Raw genomic sequence first — 18,359 nt, 5'->3', positions numbered from 1 at the left:
GAAAGGAAATCTGCCATCCTCACCTGGACTGGCCTACATGTGACTCCAGACCCACAACAATGTGGTTGACTCTCAATTGCCCTCCGAAATGGCCTAGCAAGCTATTCAGTTGTAGCAACTACTACAAAGTCTCAAAGAAATGAAATCAGACGGAGCACCTAGCATTGACCTAGGCATCAGAAAAGACAACGGCAGAAACAGCCCTATTGACCCTGCAGGGTCCTCCTTACTAACATTTGGGGGCTAATGACAAAATTGGGACAGCTGTTTCACAGACTAGTCAAGCAACAGCCAGACACAGTCACGGAATCATACCTTACAGACAACATCCCCAGACACCATCACCACCACCATCCCTGGATATTTGTGGACAGACCTGGCAGAGATGACAGCACAGTGGTACACAGTCAACACAAAGTTGCACTGGGAGCCCTCAAGATTGACTAGACCCCATTAAGTCTTGTGGCTTCAAGTTAAACATGGGCAAGGAAACATCCTGCTGATTACCATGAACCATCATCCCTCAATTGATGAATCGGTATTTCTCAGTGTTGAACACCATCTTGAGGATGTACTGAAGAAGCGAGGGCACAAAATGTACTCTGAGTGGGGGGTTTCAATGTCCACCACTAACAGTGGCTCAGAGCAGTACTACAGATCGAGCTGGTTGGGTCCTAAAGAACATAACTGGCTCCATACCGGGTCTGTGGCAGGTCGTGAGGAGACCAAGAGGGGAAAAACATACTTGACCTCATCCTTATCAATCTGCCAGCTGCAGATGCATCTGTCCATGACAGTATTGGTATGAGGGACTACCACACAGTCTTTGTGGAGACAAAGTCCTGCCTTCACATTGAGAATAACCTCCATCGTATTGTGTGGCACTATCACCTTGGTAAATGGTACAGCCTCCGAACAGACTACAAGAGCAGATCAGAAGTTCGGAATACTGTGGTAAGTCACCTCCTGACTCCTCAAAACCTGTCCACCATCGACAAGGCACAAGTCAAGAGCGTGATGGAATACTCCCCAACAAGATTCTTGATACCATCTAGGACAAAGCAGCCTGCTTGATTGGCACTACATCCACAATCATGCACGCCCTCCACCAGCTCTGCTCAGTAGCAGCAGTGTGTGCAAGATGCACTGCAGAACGTCACCAAAGATCCTCAGACAGCATATTACAAACTCACAACCACTTCCATCCTGAAGGACAAAAGCAGATATATTGGAACACCACCTCCTTCAAGTACCCCTCCAAGCCACTCACATCTTGACTTGGAAATATATCACTGTTCCTTCACAGTCACTGGGTCACTATCCTGGAATTTGCTTCCTAATTCCCAACCCATAGCAGATGGACTGCAGCAGTTCAAGGAGGCAGCTCACCACCACCTTCTCAAGGATAACTAGGGACGGCCAATAAATGCTGGTCCAGCCAGCCACACCCAAATCCCACAAATAAATTTTAAAAAATACTCCAACACTTAAAGAGTGACTCCCAAAGACAAGCCTGGAAGATAAAAGGAGAAGTGATGGGAACAGAATGCCTGCGAGATCCAATAGTATGCTGACCATCATGACTTGTAAAGACTTTCTGAAGTCACCAGGCCTGTCTATAGACCAAGGTCAAATGGAATCCATGCAATCATCCCCTTGATTGAGGAGGAAAAAGAACACCACTCTCCAATTTCAGGAACATTATACTTATACCTAGCTTCAAGGAGGGAGATAATTTCCAGAACTCAGTTTATCTTGGTATTTCCCTCTTGTCCAAAGCAGGGAAATTCTAAACACATTCTCCTGAATTGTTGACTGCCTCTCTATGGGAAGATCTCCTCCACCAAAGTGTGGATTTAAATCTTTTAAAGGAATCACTAACATGGTCATTTTTTTTGTATAACGGACATTTATCAATGCAAGCAAATCAGAGGATCTTTGTGGATTGAGCTCCTAGGGTTTCGATGTCCAATAAGTTTCTTCATAATCCTGCAAGAGCTTTGTGATGACATTACAGCAACTGACTTGAATGGGAGATCTGAAACAGATGCCTTCAAAATCCAGACTAGGGACAATATGTCTGTGGACAGTGAAAATGATTAAAAGCAGAGTGGCTATTTAACTCATGGACTAAATGATTCTTGGCTCCAAAATTAAATGCTCATTGAAAACCTGTTCTTAGTTTCCTCTGTAAAGAGGCAACACGTGTAAAACATGCTCCCACACCTCCCCCCTCTCCTCTGTCCAAGGCCCCAAAGGATCTTTTCACATCCATCACATCCAAATACCTCATCAACTGTGTCCACTACTCTCAACGAGGCTTCCTCTACATAGGGGAGATAGAATGCCAACTTGCAGAAAGTTTCAGGGAACATCTCTGGACACGCACCAAACCACCCCACCGTGCTGCGTCCAACCACTTCAATTTCCCCCTCCACCAAGGGCATGCAAGTCCTGGGCCTCCTTCACTGCCAAATCCAAGCCATCCGACGACCGGAGGAAGAACTCACCTTCTGCCTTGGGACCCTTCAACCACATGGTGTCAACATTGACTTCACTAGCTTCTTTATCTCCCCTCTCCCCACCTCATCCCAGATCCAACCTTCCAACTTGCCCTCTTGAACTAACCTATCAGTCCATCTACCTCCCCATCTATCCACCCCACCCTCCTCTCTGACCTAGCACAAATCACCCCCCACATGCATCTACCTATTGCCTTGCCAGCTACCTTCACCCCCCCCCCCCCACCCTCCTGTTGATCTCTCAGCCTTCTTTTCCACCCCGCCCTCACCCCCAATATTCTCCATGATGGGTTTACGCCTGGTTGATTCTCCTGCTCCTTGGATGCTGACTGACCTGCTGTGCTTTTCCAGTACCACAAGTTTTGACTCTGTACCAAACTGACCACCATACGTATTTATGATCTATACTTTGTACAGGACTGCAGTGGCATTGACCACTCTGTTGCCAATTCGTAAGCTGTTGGCAAACCCTTCAATTCTGCATTCAAGAAATTTAGCCTGTCCCGCAAACCTGTCAAGAAAGTCATATCAACCTACACATGGTCAGTCAAATATTCCACCTCCCATACATTTTGAAGACAACACTCTAGAACATATTGAGCACTTCTCATATGTTAGTCACTTCTCTCAAAAGGCTACTATTAAGAGACCAAACACCAATTCAGATGTGCCAGCGAGCATTTTAACAAAGATCGCTACCAGTCATCAAACATCCAACTGTACAGAGCAGTTGACATCACCATACTCCTACAATACAACATAAACTGGACTGTATAAGCAACACGCAAGAGACGTCGAGCATTTCCAACAGCACTGTCTCCATTGAGTTCAACAGGAAGATTGTTGAATAAACATTGATATCCCTCTTGAAGTCGGATCCACGGGATTAAGGCAAAATTCTGGCAAGACTAGTTTTGATGGACTGGAGGCTAACTGGATGGCCAAAAATGTCAACCCAGCCAAGTCTTATTTTCTCAACTCTCAGATGGTCAACGTTTCAGGGAGAAAAAAGAAAATGCTTCAAAGACATTCAAACTCCAAAGATATAGCAAAATTGATATTAATGAGTGGGAGGAGCTTGCTGCCATCAAGCTGCATCACATTTTGAAAACAACTTAACCGTGATACAAAGCATAGCTCAGAAAAGGAGGAAGCAAAGCCTGCACTCTGATCTCTCACTTCATGACACATCCTGCCCCATGTGCTCAAAGGGGTGGGTCAAGAATTAGCATGTTCAGTCACATGAATACTCATGACAGAGATCCACAAGAGCAGAAGCATCTTCAAATCAAGGGACAACAAAGAGTATCTTAAAACAAAATGATCAGTTAATAATATATAGGACTACACTTAAAATAGCCACAGTGAGAAACAAGAATCATGTAAAGGCATAGTTCTGTAATTTAATATGACCCCGAGCAGCATGTTAATTCCTCCAAACAAATTTGATTTTTGCCAATTCTTAGAATAAAGTTGGGGATGACATTAATGGGTGTTGAAATACAGATCAAATTAGCAACACAAAGATTTTCAGCAAGACAAATTATATTACTCAAAGATAAAAATGAAATGGAAACATTATTTGATATGAAGTGTTTTGTATTACTTCTTTATTCACAGGACATAGGCAGTGCTGACATAGTCAGCATATATTGCTCATCCCAAATTACCCTAGAGATAGTACCAAGATGGCCTGGTAACTCAGTCAATTCAGATGACTATTGGGAATTAACCACATTGCTGTGGGCCTAGAGTCACATGTAAGCCAGGCAAGAATAAGTAGAATTCCTTCTCAAAAGGTCATGGGTGAATCAGATTTTTTAAAATATAAACAAAAAGATAGTTTAATGGTTACTATCACTAATACTAGCTTTATTCAGTAATCAGCATTTAAATATCCCAGCTGTTCTAGTGGAAACTTAATTTGAGTCTTTGAACCATTAATCCAAATGTTTAAATTACATATTCATCCAGTAAAACAAACTCATTGCTACCATAACCTTATTAACTGTCGATAGCTTTTAATTTTCCCAGAACAAGTTACAGAACAATTTAGCATCACAATAGCATAAGACTAAACACAACTGTCATGGCAATTCCAAATAATCAAATGCTCCAACAAAATAAGATATTCCAATGAAAGAGTTCACTAAAATTTAAAACATATACAATAAGGCAATAAGCAAATCTGCAAGGTGCAAATGTAATTCAAAAAATACAGTAGTCACCATTGTCCTAGAACTCAGTGGATAATATCAGTCGCAAATATCCTAACTTTAAAATTAATGCCATAATGCATTAACTCTCAAATTAATATAACTCCAGGAACTAAAAGCCCCACAAGCAATGAAATCTTTGCAACATAACCATTGCTAGCAAAAAGGAAGCAAATTAATGAAACTGCTGAAAAGGAATGAACTCGAACCTGCAAAAGTAATGAAAATGCTTCAGAGAGCAAAAGATAGTCTTTGGAAGAGGGAGAATCCAAATTGCGAATACATATTCTAGCATGAAGTCAGTTTGACAACATACCCATACCCAGCCCAGCATACTTCAAAGATCCATGTAAAATGTAAATTGAGGATATTTTAAGAAATGAGTATTGGTGTGAGAAAAGCTGAATTTTCAAATCATATCAAAGTTATTTAGGTCTGCTAAAACAATTACAATTAACACCCATTTCTAGAACAATAACTGCAATAAATTCAAGTCGAAACAACACAGCCATAAAGCATAGAAACAGACTATTTGATCTAACCATCCCATGCCAGTCATAACGCCAAACTAAACTAGTCCCAACTGCCTGCTCCTGGCTCTCATCCCTCCAAATCTTTCCTATTCATGTATTTATCCAAGTGTCTTTTAAACGTTGTAAACGAGCCCACATCCACCACTCCCTCAGGAGGTTCATCCCACATGTCAACCACACTGCAAAAAAATTGCCCCCATATCTTTTTTTAAACCTCTCTCCCCTAACCTTGAACAAATGCTCAGTCTCGAAATCCCCTATCTTAGAGGGAAAAAAAAACTATTAACCTTTAACATGCCCCGCCTGACTTTATAAATCTCTAGACAGTCACCTCATGACCTCCTACACTCCAGTGAAAAATTACCCAAATTATTTAGGAAAGGCAAATAAGAACAGGACTTGTAGACTTAATGGTCAGTACCCAAGGAGTGTTGCTGAACAAAGAGACCTTGGAATGTAGGTTCATAATTCCTTGAAAGTACAGTCGCACGTAGAGTCATAGTGATGTACAGCATGGAAACAGACCCTTCGGTCCAACCCGTCCATGCCGACTAGATATCCCAACCCAATCTAGTCCCACTTGTCAGCACCCGGCTAATATCCCTACAAACCGTTCTATTCATATACCCATCCAAATGCCGCTTGAATGTTGCAATTGTACCAGCCTCCACCACATCTGCTGGCAGCTCATTCCATACATGTACGACCCTATGCGTGAAAAGGTTGCCCCTCAGGTCTCTTTTATATCTTTCCCCTCTCACCCTAAACCTATGCCCTCTAGTTCTGGACTCCCCCACCCCAGAGAAAAGACTTTGTCGATTTATCCTATCCACGCCCCGCATAATTTTATAAACCTCTATAAGGTCACTCCTTAGCCTCCGACACTCCAGGGAAAACAGCCCCAGCCTGTTCAGCCTCTCCCTACAGTTCAAATCCTCCAACCCTGGCAACATCCTTTTCTGAACCCTTTTCAAGTTTCACAACATCTTTCCAATAGGAAGGAGACCAGAATTGAACGCAATATTCCAACAGTGGCCTAACCAATGTCCTATGCAGCTGCAACATGACCTCCCAACTCCTGTACTCAATACTCTGACCAATAAAGGAAAACATACCAAATGCCTTCTTCACTATCCTATCTACCTGCAACTCCACTTTCAAGGAGCTATGAACCTGCATTCAAAGGTCTTTTTGTTCAACAAAACTCCCTAGATCTTAACATTAAGCATATAAGCACTGCTAAGATTTGCTTTCCCAAAATGCAGCACCTCACATTTTTCCAAATTAAACTCCATCTGCCACTTCTCAACCCATTGGCCCATCTGGTCCAGATCCTGTTGTAATCTGAGGTAACCTTCTTCACTGTCCACTACACCTCCAATTTTGGTGTCATCTGCAAACTTACTAACCAGACCTCTTATGCTCGCATCCAAATCATTTATATAAATGTCAAAAAGTAGAGGACCCAGCACTGATCCTTGTGGCACTCCACTGGTCACAGGCTTCCAGTCTGAAAAACAATCCCCCCCCCACACCCTCTGTCTTCTACCTTTGAGCTAGCTCTGTATCCAAATGGCTAGTTCTTCTGTATTCCATGAGATCTAACATTGCGAACCAGTTTCCCATGGGGAACCTTGTTGAACACCTTACGAAAGTTCATATAGATTACATCTACCATTCTGCCCTCATCAAACCTCTTTGTTACTTCTTCAAAAAACTCAATCAAGTTTGTGAGACATGATTTCCCACGCACAAAGCCATGTTGACTATCCCAAATCAGTCCTTGCCTTTCCAAATACATAAACATCCTATCCCTTAGGATTCCCTACAACAACTTGCTCATCACCGACGTCATGCTCACTGGTCTATAGTTCCTGGCTTGTCCTTACCACCCTTCTTAAACAGTGGCACAGCGTTAGCCAATCTCCAGTATTCCAGCACCTCACCTGTAACTATTGATGATACAAATATTTCAGTAGCAGGTCCAGCAATCACTTCTCTAGCTTCGCACAGAGTTCTTGGGTACACCTGATCAGGTCCTGGGGATTTATCCACCTTTATACATTTAAAGACATCCAGCACTTCCTCCTCTGTAATCTGGACATTTTGCAACATGTCACCATCTATTTCCCTACACTCTATATCTTCCATATCTGTTTCCACAGTAAATACTGATGCAAAATATTTGTTTTGTATTTCCCCCATTTTCTGCGGCTCCACACAAAGGCCGCCTTGCTGACCTTTGAGGGGCCCTATTCTCTCCCTAGTTACCCTTTTGTCCTTAATATATTTGTAAAAACCCTTTGGATTCTCCTTAATTCTATTTGCCAAAGCTATCTCATGTCCCCTTTTTGCTCTCCTGATTTCCCTCTTAACTATACTCCTACTGCTTTTATATGCTAAGGATTCACTTTATCTATCCTGTCTATACCTTACACATGCTTCCTTCTTTTTCTTAACCAATCCCTCAATTTCTTTAGTCATCCAGCATTCCCTATACCTACCAGCCTTCCCTTTCACCCCAACAGGAATATACTTTCTCTGGATTCTCGTTATCTCACGTCTGAAGGCTTCCCATTTTCAAGCCATCACTTTACCTGCGAACATCTGCCCCCAATCAGCTTTTGAAAGTTCTTGCCTAATACTGTCAAAATTGGCCGGATTGGATAGTGAAGGCGGCATTTGATATGCTTTCCTTTATTGGTCAGAGTATGGAGTACAGGAGTTGGGAGGTCATGTTGCGGCTGTACAGGACATTGGTTAGGCAACGTTTGGAATATTGCGTGCAATTCTGGTCTCTTTCCTATCAGAAGGATGTTGTGAAACTTGAAAGGTTTCAGAAAAGATTTACAAGGATGTTGCCAAGGTAGAAGGATTTGAATTAAAGGGAGAAGCTGAATAGGCTGGGGCTGTTTTCCCCAGAGCATCAGAGGCTGAGGGGTGACTTTATAGAGGTTTTGAAATTCATGAGGGGAATGGATAGGATAAATAGACAAGGTCTTTTCCCTGGGTTGGGGGAGTCCAGAACTAGAGGGCATAGGTTTAGGGTAAGAGGCGAAACATATAAAAAGGACTTAACAGGCAACTTTTTCCTCAAGAGGATGCTGTGTATATGGAATGAGCTGCCAGAGGATGTGGTGGAGGCTGGTACAATTACAGCATTTAAAAGGCATCTGGATAGGTATACGAATAGGAAGGGTTGAGAGGGATATGGGCTAAGTGCTGGCAAATGGGACTAGATTAGTTTAGGATATTTGGTCGGCATGAACAAGTTGGACCAAAGGGTTTGCTTTCGTGCTGTGACTCTATTTTCTATGACTCTATTCACAGCGATTCCCTATGACTCAAGCCTTCCAAACCCAGATGCATCCTGGTGAATCTCTTCTAAACTCTCTCTAGCTTAATAATATCCTTCCTATAACTGGACACAATACTCCAGAAAAGGCCTCACCAATGCCTGTATAACCTTAACATGACTTCCCAACACCTACACCCAAATGACTGAGCAACAAAGGCAAGCATGCTCAATGCTTTTTTAAACTTGTCGACATTTTGCAACTGCAAAGATGTATGTACCTCGACCCACAGGTCCCTCTGTCCTACAACACTACCTAACGCCCTACCATTAATTGTAACATGATCAGTTCTGTTGGCCAACGAATCCTCCTACCATTTGGGAGGTGTGGACGTGTAGGAGATTCAAAGAGATTTATTCTGCATTTAATGCAGATAAAATATAACAATGTACTCAACTGTACCATAATGGGTGAGTGCAATAGAAACATACAATTTTTCATCTTCGGGAACACAAATTATATTTGCTTTATTTAAAAGGTTTTAAGTAGTGAATAAGGTAACAGTGCTGGCACGAAAAGCTTTGTTTGCAATTCAAAATTATTTTTTTTTAAAAAAGCAACATTTTGGTAGCTCATATGCTATCACAGCTATAAGTATAATAGATTTCGATTTTGCTCATATCAAGAAATAATGATGATCATTTCATCAACAATATGAAAAATATATGCCTGTATTTGACTAGATTAGATTAGATTCCCTACAGTGTGGAAACAGGTCCTTCGGCCCAACAAGTCCACACCGACCCTCCGAGGAGCAACTCACCCAGACCCATTCCCCTACATTTAGCCCTGCACCTAACACTACGGGCAATTTAGCATGGCAGATTCCCATAACCTGCACATCTTTGGACTGTGGGAGGAAACCAGAGCAACCCCACACAGACACGGGGAGAATGTGCAAACTCCACACAGTTGCCTGAGGCGGGAATTGAACCCAGGTCCCTGGCGCTGTGAGGCATCAGTGCTAACCACAGTGCCACCGTGCTCTCCTAAAATTTGAATCCTTACAGTGTGGAAACAGGCCCTTCGGCCCAACAAGTCCACTCCGACCCTCTGAAGAGTAACCCACCTAGACCTATTCACCTAACCTGCACAAATTTGGATGTGGGAGCACCTGAAGGAAACCCACACAGACACCGGGAGAATGTGCAAACTCCACACAGGCAGTCGCCCGAGGCTGGAATTTAATCCAGGTCCCTGGTGCTCTGAGGCAGCAGTGCTAACCACTGAGCCACTATGCCGCCATATGACATTATTCCCAAAAAGATTAGCTTTTTTGGTACAATAATTTATTTATTCAAGTCTTACCTCCATAATGAACAGGAATCTCTATTTTTGGTCCTATCACATAGTGACCTTCTTCCAAGCTGTGAGCAGTAATAGTTGTCCATTGACGACAGGAATGAAGTAAAACCAAATCATTTTCACGAATCCCTTCCACAGTTTCCCCTACAAAAATATTTAATTTTTATTAAAGACAACAGATAAAACGCATATGCTTGTTTATAATTGGAAGATATTACAAATGACAATCATCCTCGTAAATAGACCAGTCAAAACTATCTATGCCATGTATATGTTCTACAAGAGCTCCTTGCCACTGCTCTCCATCTAACTCAATGTGGATAATCTTTGTTCCTTTTCTCTCCTGCACTTGCTAAGCTGTCCCTTAAATATATCCATGCTATTTTCTTGAAATGCTCCTTGCTCCACATTCAACCAGTTTTTAGAAGAAACTGCGTGACCATATCCCCTATTGATTTTTTGTGACTCTTGTATTTATGTCCTCTAGTTTATTCAAATTATATGCATCCAAATATCACTTTATAATCTTACGAATTTCTGTTTCCTTTTATTTAAAAAAAGTAATATTTTAAGAAGCTCAAGTTGAAATCTGCATCAGAAATTTATGACCGAATCTTCATTCTGCCCTGGAAGACTCAGGCAGGAATTGCAAAACACATCAGCTTAAGATGTGCCCAATAAGAGTAAATGTATCAAAATAAGGTCAATAAATTTAAATATACAAGTCTCTTACTGTAATTACAGTAACACTTGATATTCCATCCTGGTTACTAAATAAACATGTAATATTCAGACTAACTCCTTCAGATAAAACTATTCATGATGCTGTCAGTCACTGAACAAATGTGTTGTTTCTTTACGATATTTCATGACATCCTTGTCATTTCATCTCTCCCACCTTTTACTCTATTCCTGAACTTCACTTTTATTTTTCTTGAAGGCTTCCCAGTTTAACAGCATAAAGCCCATCACATATCTGAAAAGGGTCACGGACCTTTGCTTTCTCTCCACAGATGCTACAGACATGCTGAATTTCTCCAGTAATTTCTGTTTTTGTTACCTTTCCTTCAATTCTGAACACTCACACCAGATGGGAAGCATTAACTGTTTTCCTCTCCCAGAGATCAGATGAATATTTCAACAATTTATTTATTTTAGCTCTCCAGTATCATTCTTACATTTTAGTGTGAAAACCTGACCTCAAATTTAAAAGTTTAAGGAGTTATCTAGTGGAGGTTCATAAAAAGATTCAACAGTAGATATAGTGAAGCTGGAATATGTTTTCCAAGGAATGGCAATCACAAGCAGATTGCTACACAATGCAAAAACACTAACATTTCTGACAGGGAATTCCAATCAGGGCTCATTCAGATACACAAAGCCGTACTTCCATTCTGACAGCTTTTACATAGTGCAGAACAGCCAGGTGAAGGCAAACCACAACCCAATTTTTACAGAAGTTAGTTGCTGCAATCTGTAATTTACAGGTCCAGTTCATATTAGTACTTCTTCAGAATTATATAATTCTGTTAACAATAGCAACCTTTATAAACTAGCAACATGCTGAACTGGTATGTTTTCTTAAAGTGACTAACAAAAAAGTAATTCATTTTTGGCTGTGGATTTTATTTTTCAATTCTTTCATGGGATGTGGGCATCATTGATTGGGCTGACATTTCATGTCCATTCCTAATTGCCCTAATGGAGGACTGAACCACGAAAGATAATGCACAAATATTCCAAATAACCACAGTTAATTAACTTTATACCATTTAGTGGGACCTGCAATAATTGCTACTGACTAAATTAGTCACATCATGACTAATGCACTATACTCATGAAGGTCCAACATGCTTTTAAGATGTCTTCTAAACAACTTGCTCAGAAACATTATTTACGCACCTCTGGTATAGATGGAACACGAACCAAGGTATCCTATCTCAGAAGTAAGCATACTAGATCTACCCATCCCACCCCAATTCATGCCTTTAATGCAGTTCACTTCTGGGCTGTACATTATTGTTTTGCCATCTTTCTACAGATTTTTTTTAATGTAAAAGCAAGTAAAAGTTCTAAATCACTTCAAACATCTCCCATTTAACAAAACAAAAATTCCTTTTGAACAGATAAATTTAACAAGTTTCAAAATGTTTATCACACAAACTAAGTCCGACACACATGAAATGAAGTGCTCATATTTTCCGAATGAACACATTTTGAAGCTTTTCATGGAAGGTTTTTGGCAACTTGCATTAATGATATTTCCTGCAAATTCCTGATAACCCACAAAAGAAAGCATGACCAAACACATTTGAGCATGATTAGATCAACCAATGACCAGCAGCTGAGTTAACCTCAGACTTAAAACAAGTTCTAACTACTGAAGTATGCAAATTGTCTTAGACATACTTGAGAGAATTAAAATCTTTCAATTAGATATACTATTTTGCTGAATGGTTTAACAAACAAAAGTGAATAACTAACATTGGTATTCTATGGAAGATCTGCATAACTACAGAGGGTTCTGCAGCCTTCCCTGCAAACTAATATAGCCTAAGAGGTACAGTTGGTAAGTTTGCAGATGACACCAAAATTGGAGGTGTAGTGGACAGCGTAAAAGGTTTCCTCAGATTACAACAGGATCTGGAACAGATGGGCCAATGGGCTGAGAAGTGGCAGATGGAGTTTAATTCAGATAAATGCAAGGTGCTGCATTTTGGGAAAGCAAATCTTAGCAGGACTTATACACTTAATGGTAAGGTCCTAGGGAGTTTTGCTGAACAAAGAGACCTTGGAGTGCAGGTTCACAGCTCCTTGAAAATGGAGTCGCAGGTAGTTAGGATAGTGAAGTAGGTGTTTGGTATGCTTTCCTTTATTGGGCAGAGTATTGAGTACAGGAGTTGGGAGGTCATATTGCGGCTGTACAGGACATTGGTTAGGCCACTGTTGGAATATTGCATGCAATTCTGGTCTCCTTCCTATCGGAAAGATGTTGTGAAACTTGAAAAGGGTTCAGAAAAGATTTACAAAGATGTTGCGAGGGTTGGAGGATTTCAGCTATAGGGAGAGGCTGAACAGGCTGGAGCTGTTTTCCCTGGAACATCGGAGGCTGAAGGGTGACCTTCTAGTGGTTTTCAAAATTATGCGGGGCGTGGATAGGATAAATAGACAAAGTTTTTTCCCTGGGGTGGGGGAGTCCAGAACTAGCGGCCATAGGTTTAGGGTAAGAGGAGAAAGATATAAAAGAGACCTAAGGGGCAATTTTTTCACGCAGAGGGTGATGAGTGTGTGACAGAGGAAGTGGTGGAGGCTGGTACAAGTGCAACATTTAAGAGGCATTTGGATGAGTATATGAATAGGAAGGGTTTGGAGGGATATGGGCCGGGTGCTGGCAGATGGGACTTAGATTGGATCGGCATGGACGGGTTGGACCGAACGGTCTGTTTCCATGCTGTAAATCTCTATGACTCCATAGGGTTTGTCACAGAGGTCAGCATTTACTTCTAGGAAAATGCATTAGGATATTAGCAATTTCAGCAGATAGAAGTTTAAATGATATCACCAAACCAATTCAATGCAAGTCATTGATTTGTTTTCTATTATTTCTATTTAGAGAAATTATCATCTGTTCAGGTCATGGCTCCAGCAGGAAAATATAAATACAATTAGTGGAAATCTATTTTTCTTTACAAAATATACTTTCCTATTTACTTTGAGTATCAGTACTCTAGATAATGCTGTGGTTCTGTTCGTCGAGCTGGAAGTTTTTGTTGCAAACGTTTCGTCCCCTGTCTAGGTGACATCCTCAGTGCTTGGGAGCCTCCTGTGAAGCGCTTCTGTGGTGTTTCCTCCGGCATTTATAGTGGCCTGTCCCTGCCGCTTCCGGTTGTCAGTTTCAGCTGTCCGCTATAGTGGCCGGTATATTGGGTCCAGGTCGATGTGTTTGTTGATGGAGTTTGTGGATGAGTGCCATGCTTCTAGGAATTCCCTGGCTGTTCTTTGTTTGGCTTGCCCTATGATGGTAGTGTTGTCCCAGTCGAATTCATGTTGCTTGTCGTCTGCGTGTGGGGCTACTAGGGATAGCTGGTCGTGTCGTTTCGTGGCTAGTTGATGTTCGTGGATGCGGACCGTTAGCTGTCTTCCTGTTTGTCCTATATAGTGTTTTGTGCAGTCCTTGCATGGGATTTTGTACACTACAAGGACTGCACAAAACACTATATAGGACAAACAGGAAGACAGCTAACGATCCGCATCCACGAACATCAATTAGCCACGAAACGACACGACCAGCTATCCCTAGTAGCCCCACACGCAGACGACAAGCAACATGAATTCGACTGGGACAACACTACCATTATAGGGCAAGCCAAACAAAGAACGGCCAGGGAATTCCTAGAAGCATGGCACTCATCCACAAACTCCATCAACAAACACATCGACCTGGACCCAATACAGCGGACAGCGGAAACTGACAACCGTAAGCGGCAGGGACAGGCCACTATAAATGCCGGAGGAAACACCACAGAAGCGCTTCACAGGAGGCTCCCAAGCACTGAGGATGTCACCTAGACAGGGGACGAAACGTTGGCAACAAAAACTTCCAGCTCGGAGAACAGAACCACAGCAACGAGCACCCGAGCTACAAATCTTCTCACAAACTTTGAACTCTACATAATGTCAAACAAACTATATTTAATAATACGACACAACTGATATCTGCATAATGACAATACTGCACAGTCTTGATCATTATTCCAAATTTGTGATCCCAGAACTGGAGTTCATCACTTCAGCTATAAGGCTGAATCTCACAACTGTACAGTTACAGATGTGTCTATTCATTTTTATCTAACTGGAAAAGATGATGAAGGGCCCAACAGTTAAAAATCAGTTCAACTCTGCTTTCTATTAGTCTGTATAAAACCGCATATAGATAAAGAACTGGACTCAGATATAAACTGCAACATTGAGAAAACACAGATTAGATTCACAGAAACCACTGATTCAGTTCTGAAAATGTTCTGTATGGATTGCCCAAATATATAAACATTCCCAATATAAACTGTTTAAAATAACTTTAAATTGATTACAAAACATTTGTATATCTCAAACTGTTAATTATTCCAGTTTTATGCTGACCTGGCTTAAATTTTGGCTTAAATCACAGACTATTCCTTTTGCAGCTACTGAGCTGGTTCCTCTACTGTTTGAAAATACATTTGTCAAAGATTTTTTTAAAAATCCATTAGGCCTTAAAAAGGCTGCATAGAATTTATAGTACAAATGCCTCCATTGTTTTTGCACCAAGAAAAGCTTTCAGCAAGAGCTATCTACTTGAATTCCATTTCTTGACTTTTTTTTAACATAACCTTTTGTTTACAAGAATACTTAGGCACACTACACCCTTTCCCAGCTAAACTTATTGAAACTAGAGAGTTATCTAAAGCAACTAGTACTCTTCTGGAGTAAACTATCTGTAATCCTTCCAACCGCACCCCCCCTCAAATATATCAAAAGTACTCCAAAAATATGAAAAGGAAATGGGACGGTGTTTCATATTTAACACTGAATCAGGATATCTATTTGACATAAACACAAAGTGCTGCAGAAACTCTCACCTGGCAGCATCTGAGAAGAGTTTCAAATCCAGTAAAACAGGGTAGAATACAGGAACAGGCCCACTATGTCCGTGTTGACCATGATGCCATTCTAAACAAATATATTCTGCTTGCACACTGTAATTTCCGTCACATATAGACATACTGGTTAAAAAGGCGTTGGCATGCTTGCCTTTATTGTTCAGTCCTTTGAGTATAGGAGTTGGGATGTTATGTTGCGGTTATATAGGTCATTGATGAAGCCTTGTCTGGAATACTGTATCCAGTTCTGGGCATCTAGTTATAGGACAGATATTATCAAGCTGGAGACAGTTCAGAAAAGATTTACCAGGATGTTGCCAGATATGGAAGGTTTGAATTATAAAGTCTGGGTCTTTTTTCCACTGAAGCATAGTAGATTGAGAGGTGACCTGACAGAAGTTTATAAAATAATGAGGCCTATAAACAGAATTAATGGTAGCCGACTTTTCTCTAAGATGGGGAATTTCATGACTTTGGGGCACGCTTTTCAGGAGAGAGGAGAAAAATTTTAAAAAAGGCATTAGAGGCTTTTATTTTACATAAAGGGTGGTTCACGTGTGGACTGAACTTCCTGAGGAAGTGGTGGATGTGGGTACAATTACAACATTTAAAAGACATTTAGATAGATACATGAATAGGAAAAGTTTGGAGGGATATAGCCATTGTTTAGTTTGGGATTGTGGTCAGCATGGACTGGTTGGATCAAAGGGTCTGTTTCTGGGTTGTATGACTCTATAACTATTAGGCCACTAATTTATACATACTGAATAAGTGAATTTCCATTGTTATTGTAGGATTCATGGGAATTTTAACAGGCTAAGACAGTATTGGGTACTTAACCTTACTATAACGTTGGCAATAACTTTGGAATTGAAACAAACACCGTTCATCTCTCTCCACAGGTGCTGCTCGACTTAAATTTCTCCTAAACTTTTTATTTCAGAGTGATATCGTCCACAGTACTCTGTTGTTGTTCCTACTTGCTATAATGTCAAATGCAAAACTGTTAAAATCATTTACATCACTGTCACTATTTATTACATTTTAGTCATGAATTAGGACCGAGATTCAATTTTGAATACTTTTATCCTCCTTCAGAACTTTAGACTTTTAGTTCAAGTAGAACAAAAAAATTGTTCAGTCTCAGAATCACAGACAGAATAAATAAAAATCAATATAACTTCAAACTAAAACATTTTAATGTGTAATATAATATAAATGCTGGTTTTATCCAGTACAGTAACTGCCTTTGACAAGATAATTGTTTCCTACATAATACACTGATTTTACTATCAATGATTAAGAGACTTACAGAAACACCTCACCACTTCAATCTTCTAAGCTTGGACTGACTGGATTTAAAGTCATATGCGTATACTTTCAGTTGATCAACCATCGCACTGTTTCAAGAGGAATTTAACTAAATTCACATTTAGAACTGCAGAGTTATTTGGGACATGCGATAGTATTATGCTTCATCCGTAAACAATAAGGCAGAGGGGGAAAAAAAATCTACAGAATACGGAACAACGTTCACTTCCGGCACAGACTACCTCGCACCTTTGGACTGCAATACACTGATTTATTAGAAAACCAATACTTGGTTCAGTTACCAAATATCCTGCGAATTATATCAGACCATTCGGCAAACCAACTGAAGTTACGACTTTAAAACATTTGAATATATCTCATAATTTGACGATAGACTTTCTGAAAAACTTTCTCATGATTTCCAGGAACGCATAAGTCGTGACCGGCGCTGACCACAAATCTACTAAAAGATAAATCGTCTCTCTACACAGAATTTGAAAACGAAACAAGCAAATATAAAGTTACTCAAGTCCTTCCTACAACTACAACACGATGTTTCCAGTCAAAAATTCACAATCAATATAAAAGTTTACATATCGATCCAACTTTCATATCATGCACTTTGAAGTTATTGTTTCAATTTATTATTCTCAAACCAGGCAATTTGAAAACTGCGCAACAAGCCCTGATAAAATCTGCATCAAACAGATCCCACGTCCGATCTTTTTGAAGAATTTTTTTAAAGTTTTAATGATTGTGGTTCACATTTCGACAGGGTAACCTCAGTTATTATTGCGAGGGGCCCCTGACCTCGGGTGGAGACTTGGCCCTCTCTTTACCCAGTTCCCGGCCCGGACTCTGAGCTTTCTCACCGTTCTCCAGCTTGACGAGCTGCGGTAACCGGTAGGTGCTGACCAGCAGGTCCAGCGGCCTCGACACGCCGCTCCACTCAATCTCCCTGGTGCTGCTCAGTGTCTCCATGGCGCCCGACCTCGGGCGGAGACGGGTGGCGTTCAACCGCAGGTTTTCCCGGGGGCTGGGCTGCGGCTGCTTGCACTGCTGTCGAGCTGGGCTTGCTGCCGGACTCCCGCAGCGCCATTACCAGGAGTCACACACTTCGCTCCGGGAAGCGGCCGACTTGCCATTCGCAGCAGACGACAGAATGGTGCAGCAACATCGGCCCATCCTGGCTCCACTCCCACGCGGGCCCCTCCCCCGAATCACCCTCTCATCACACAAACCGCCTCCGCAAGTCCCTTCTGCAAAGATCCAAACTGCAGCCCCTCACCCAGTACAACCTCCCCGTTACTAACATCTCATTCCTTCCATACCCCGCCCGGTTCAATCCCACCCTTCTCAGCTAAAGGATTTAAAAATGATAATATTACGTTGAACGCGAGGTTTTTACACAAAATTGAATACGCTTGTATTTTGGTAGAGGCGTCAACATTTCTCTGTTTTTTTTGGTCTTGGTTTT

General features: G+C 41.2%; 1 protein-coding gene across 6 annotated transcripts in view; it reads right to left on the bottom strand.

The window, feature by feature from the left end:
* Window positions 1-18,089, bottom strand: part of garem1 (GRB2 associated regulator of MAPK1 subtype 1) — a 136,118-nt gene extending 118,029 nt beyond the window's left edge. For 2 of the 6 annotated variants that reach the window (XM_043688265.2, XM_043688264.2), the window contains exons 1-2: window positions 17,755-18,089; window positions 9,936-10,076 (exon numbers count right to left, since the gene is read on the bottom strand). In XM_043688265.2, the coding sequence (XP_043544200.2) occupies window positions 9,936-10,018 (83 nt within the window). In that variant the 5' untranslated portion in view covers window positions 10,019-10,076; window positions 17,755-18,089. Of the gene's footprint in view, window positions 1-9,935; window positions 10,077-17,754 lie in introns of those variants that run through there. The other 4 variants (XM_087986448.1, XM_087986450.1, XM_043688266.2 and 1 more) reach the window with 3 other exon arrangements.
* Window positions 18,090-18,359: the final 270 nt, after the last annotated feature.

Source organism: Chiloscyllium plagiosum, unplaced genomic scaffold, assembly GCF_037043375.1.
Source record: "Chiloscyllium plagiosum isolate Xiang-an unplaced genomic scaffold, Cpla_swu_hap1 HiC_scaffold_4, whole genome shotgun sequence".
Lineage (NCBI taxonomy): Eukaryota > Metazoa > Chordata > Chondrichthyes > Orectolobiformes > Hemiscylliidae > Chiloscyllium > Chiloscyllium plagiosum.
This window is presented reverse-complemented; position numbering and strand designations above follow the sequence as displayed.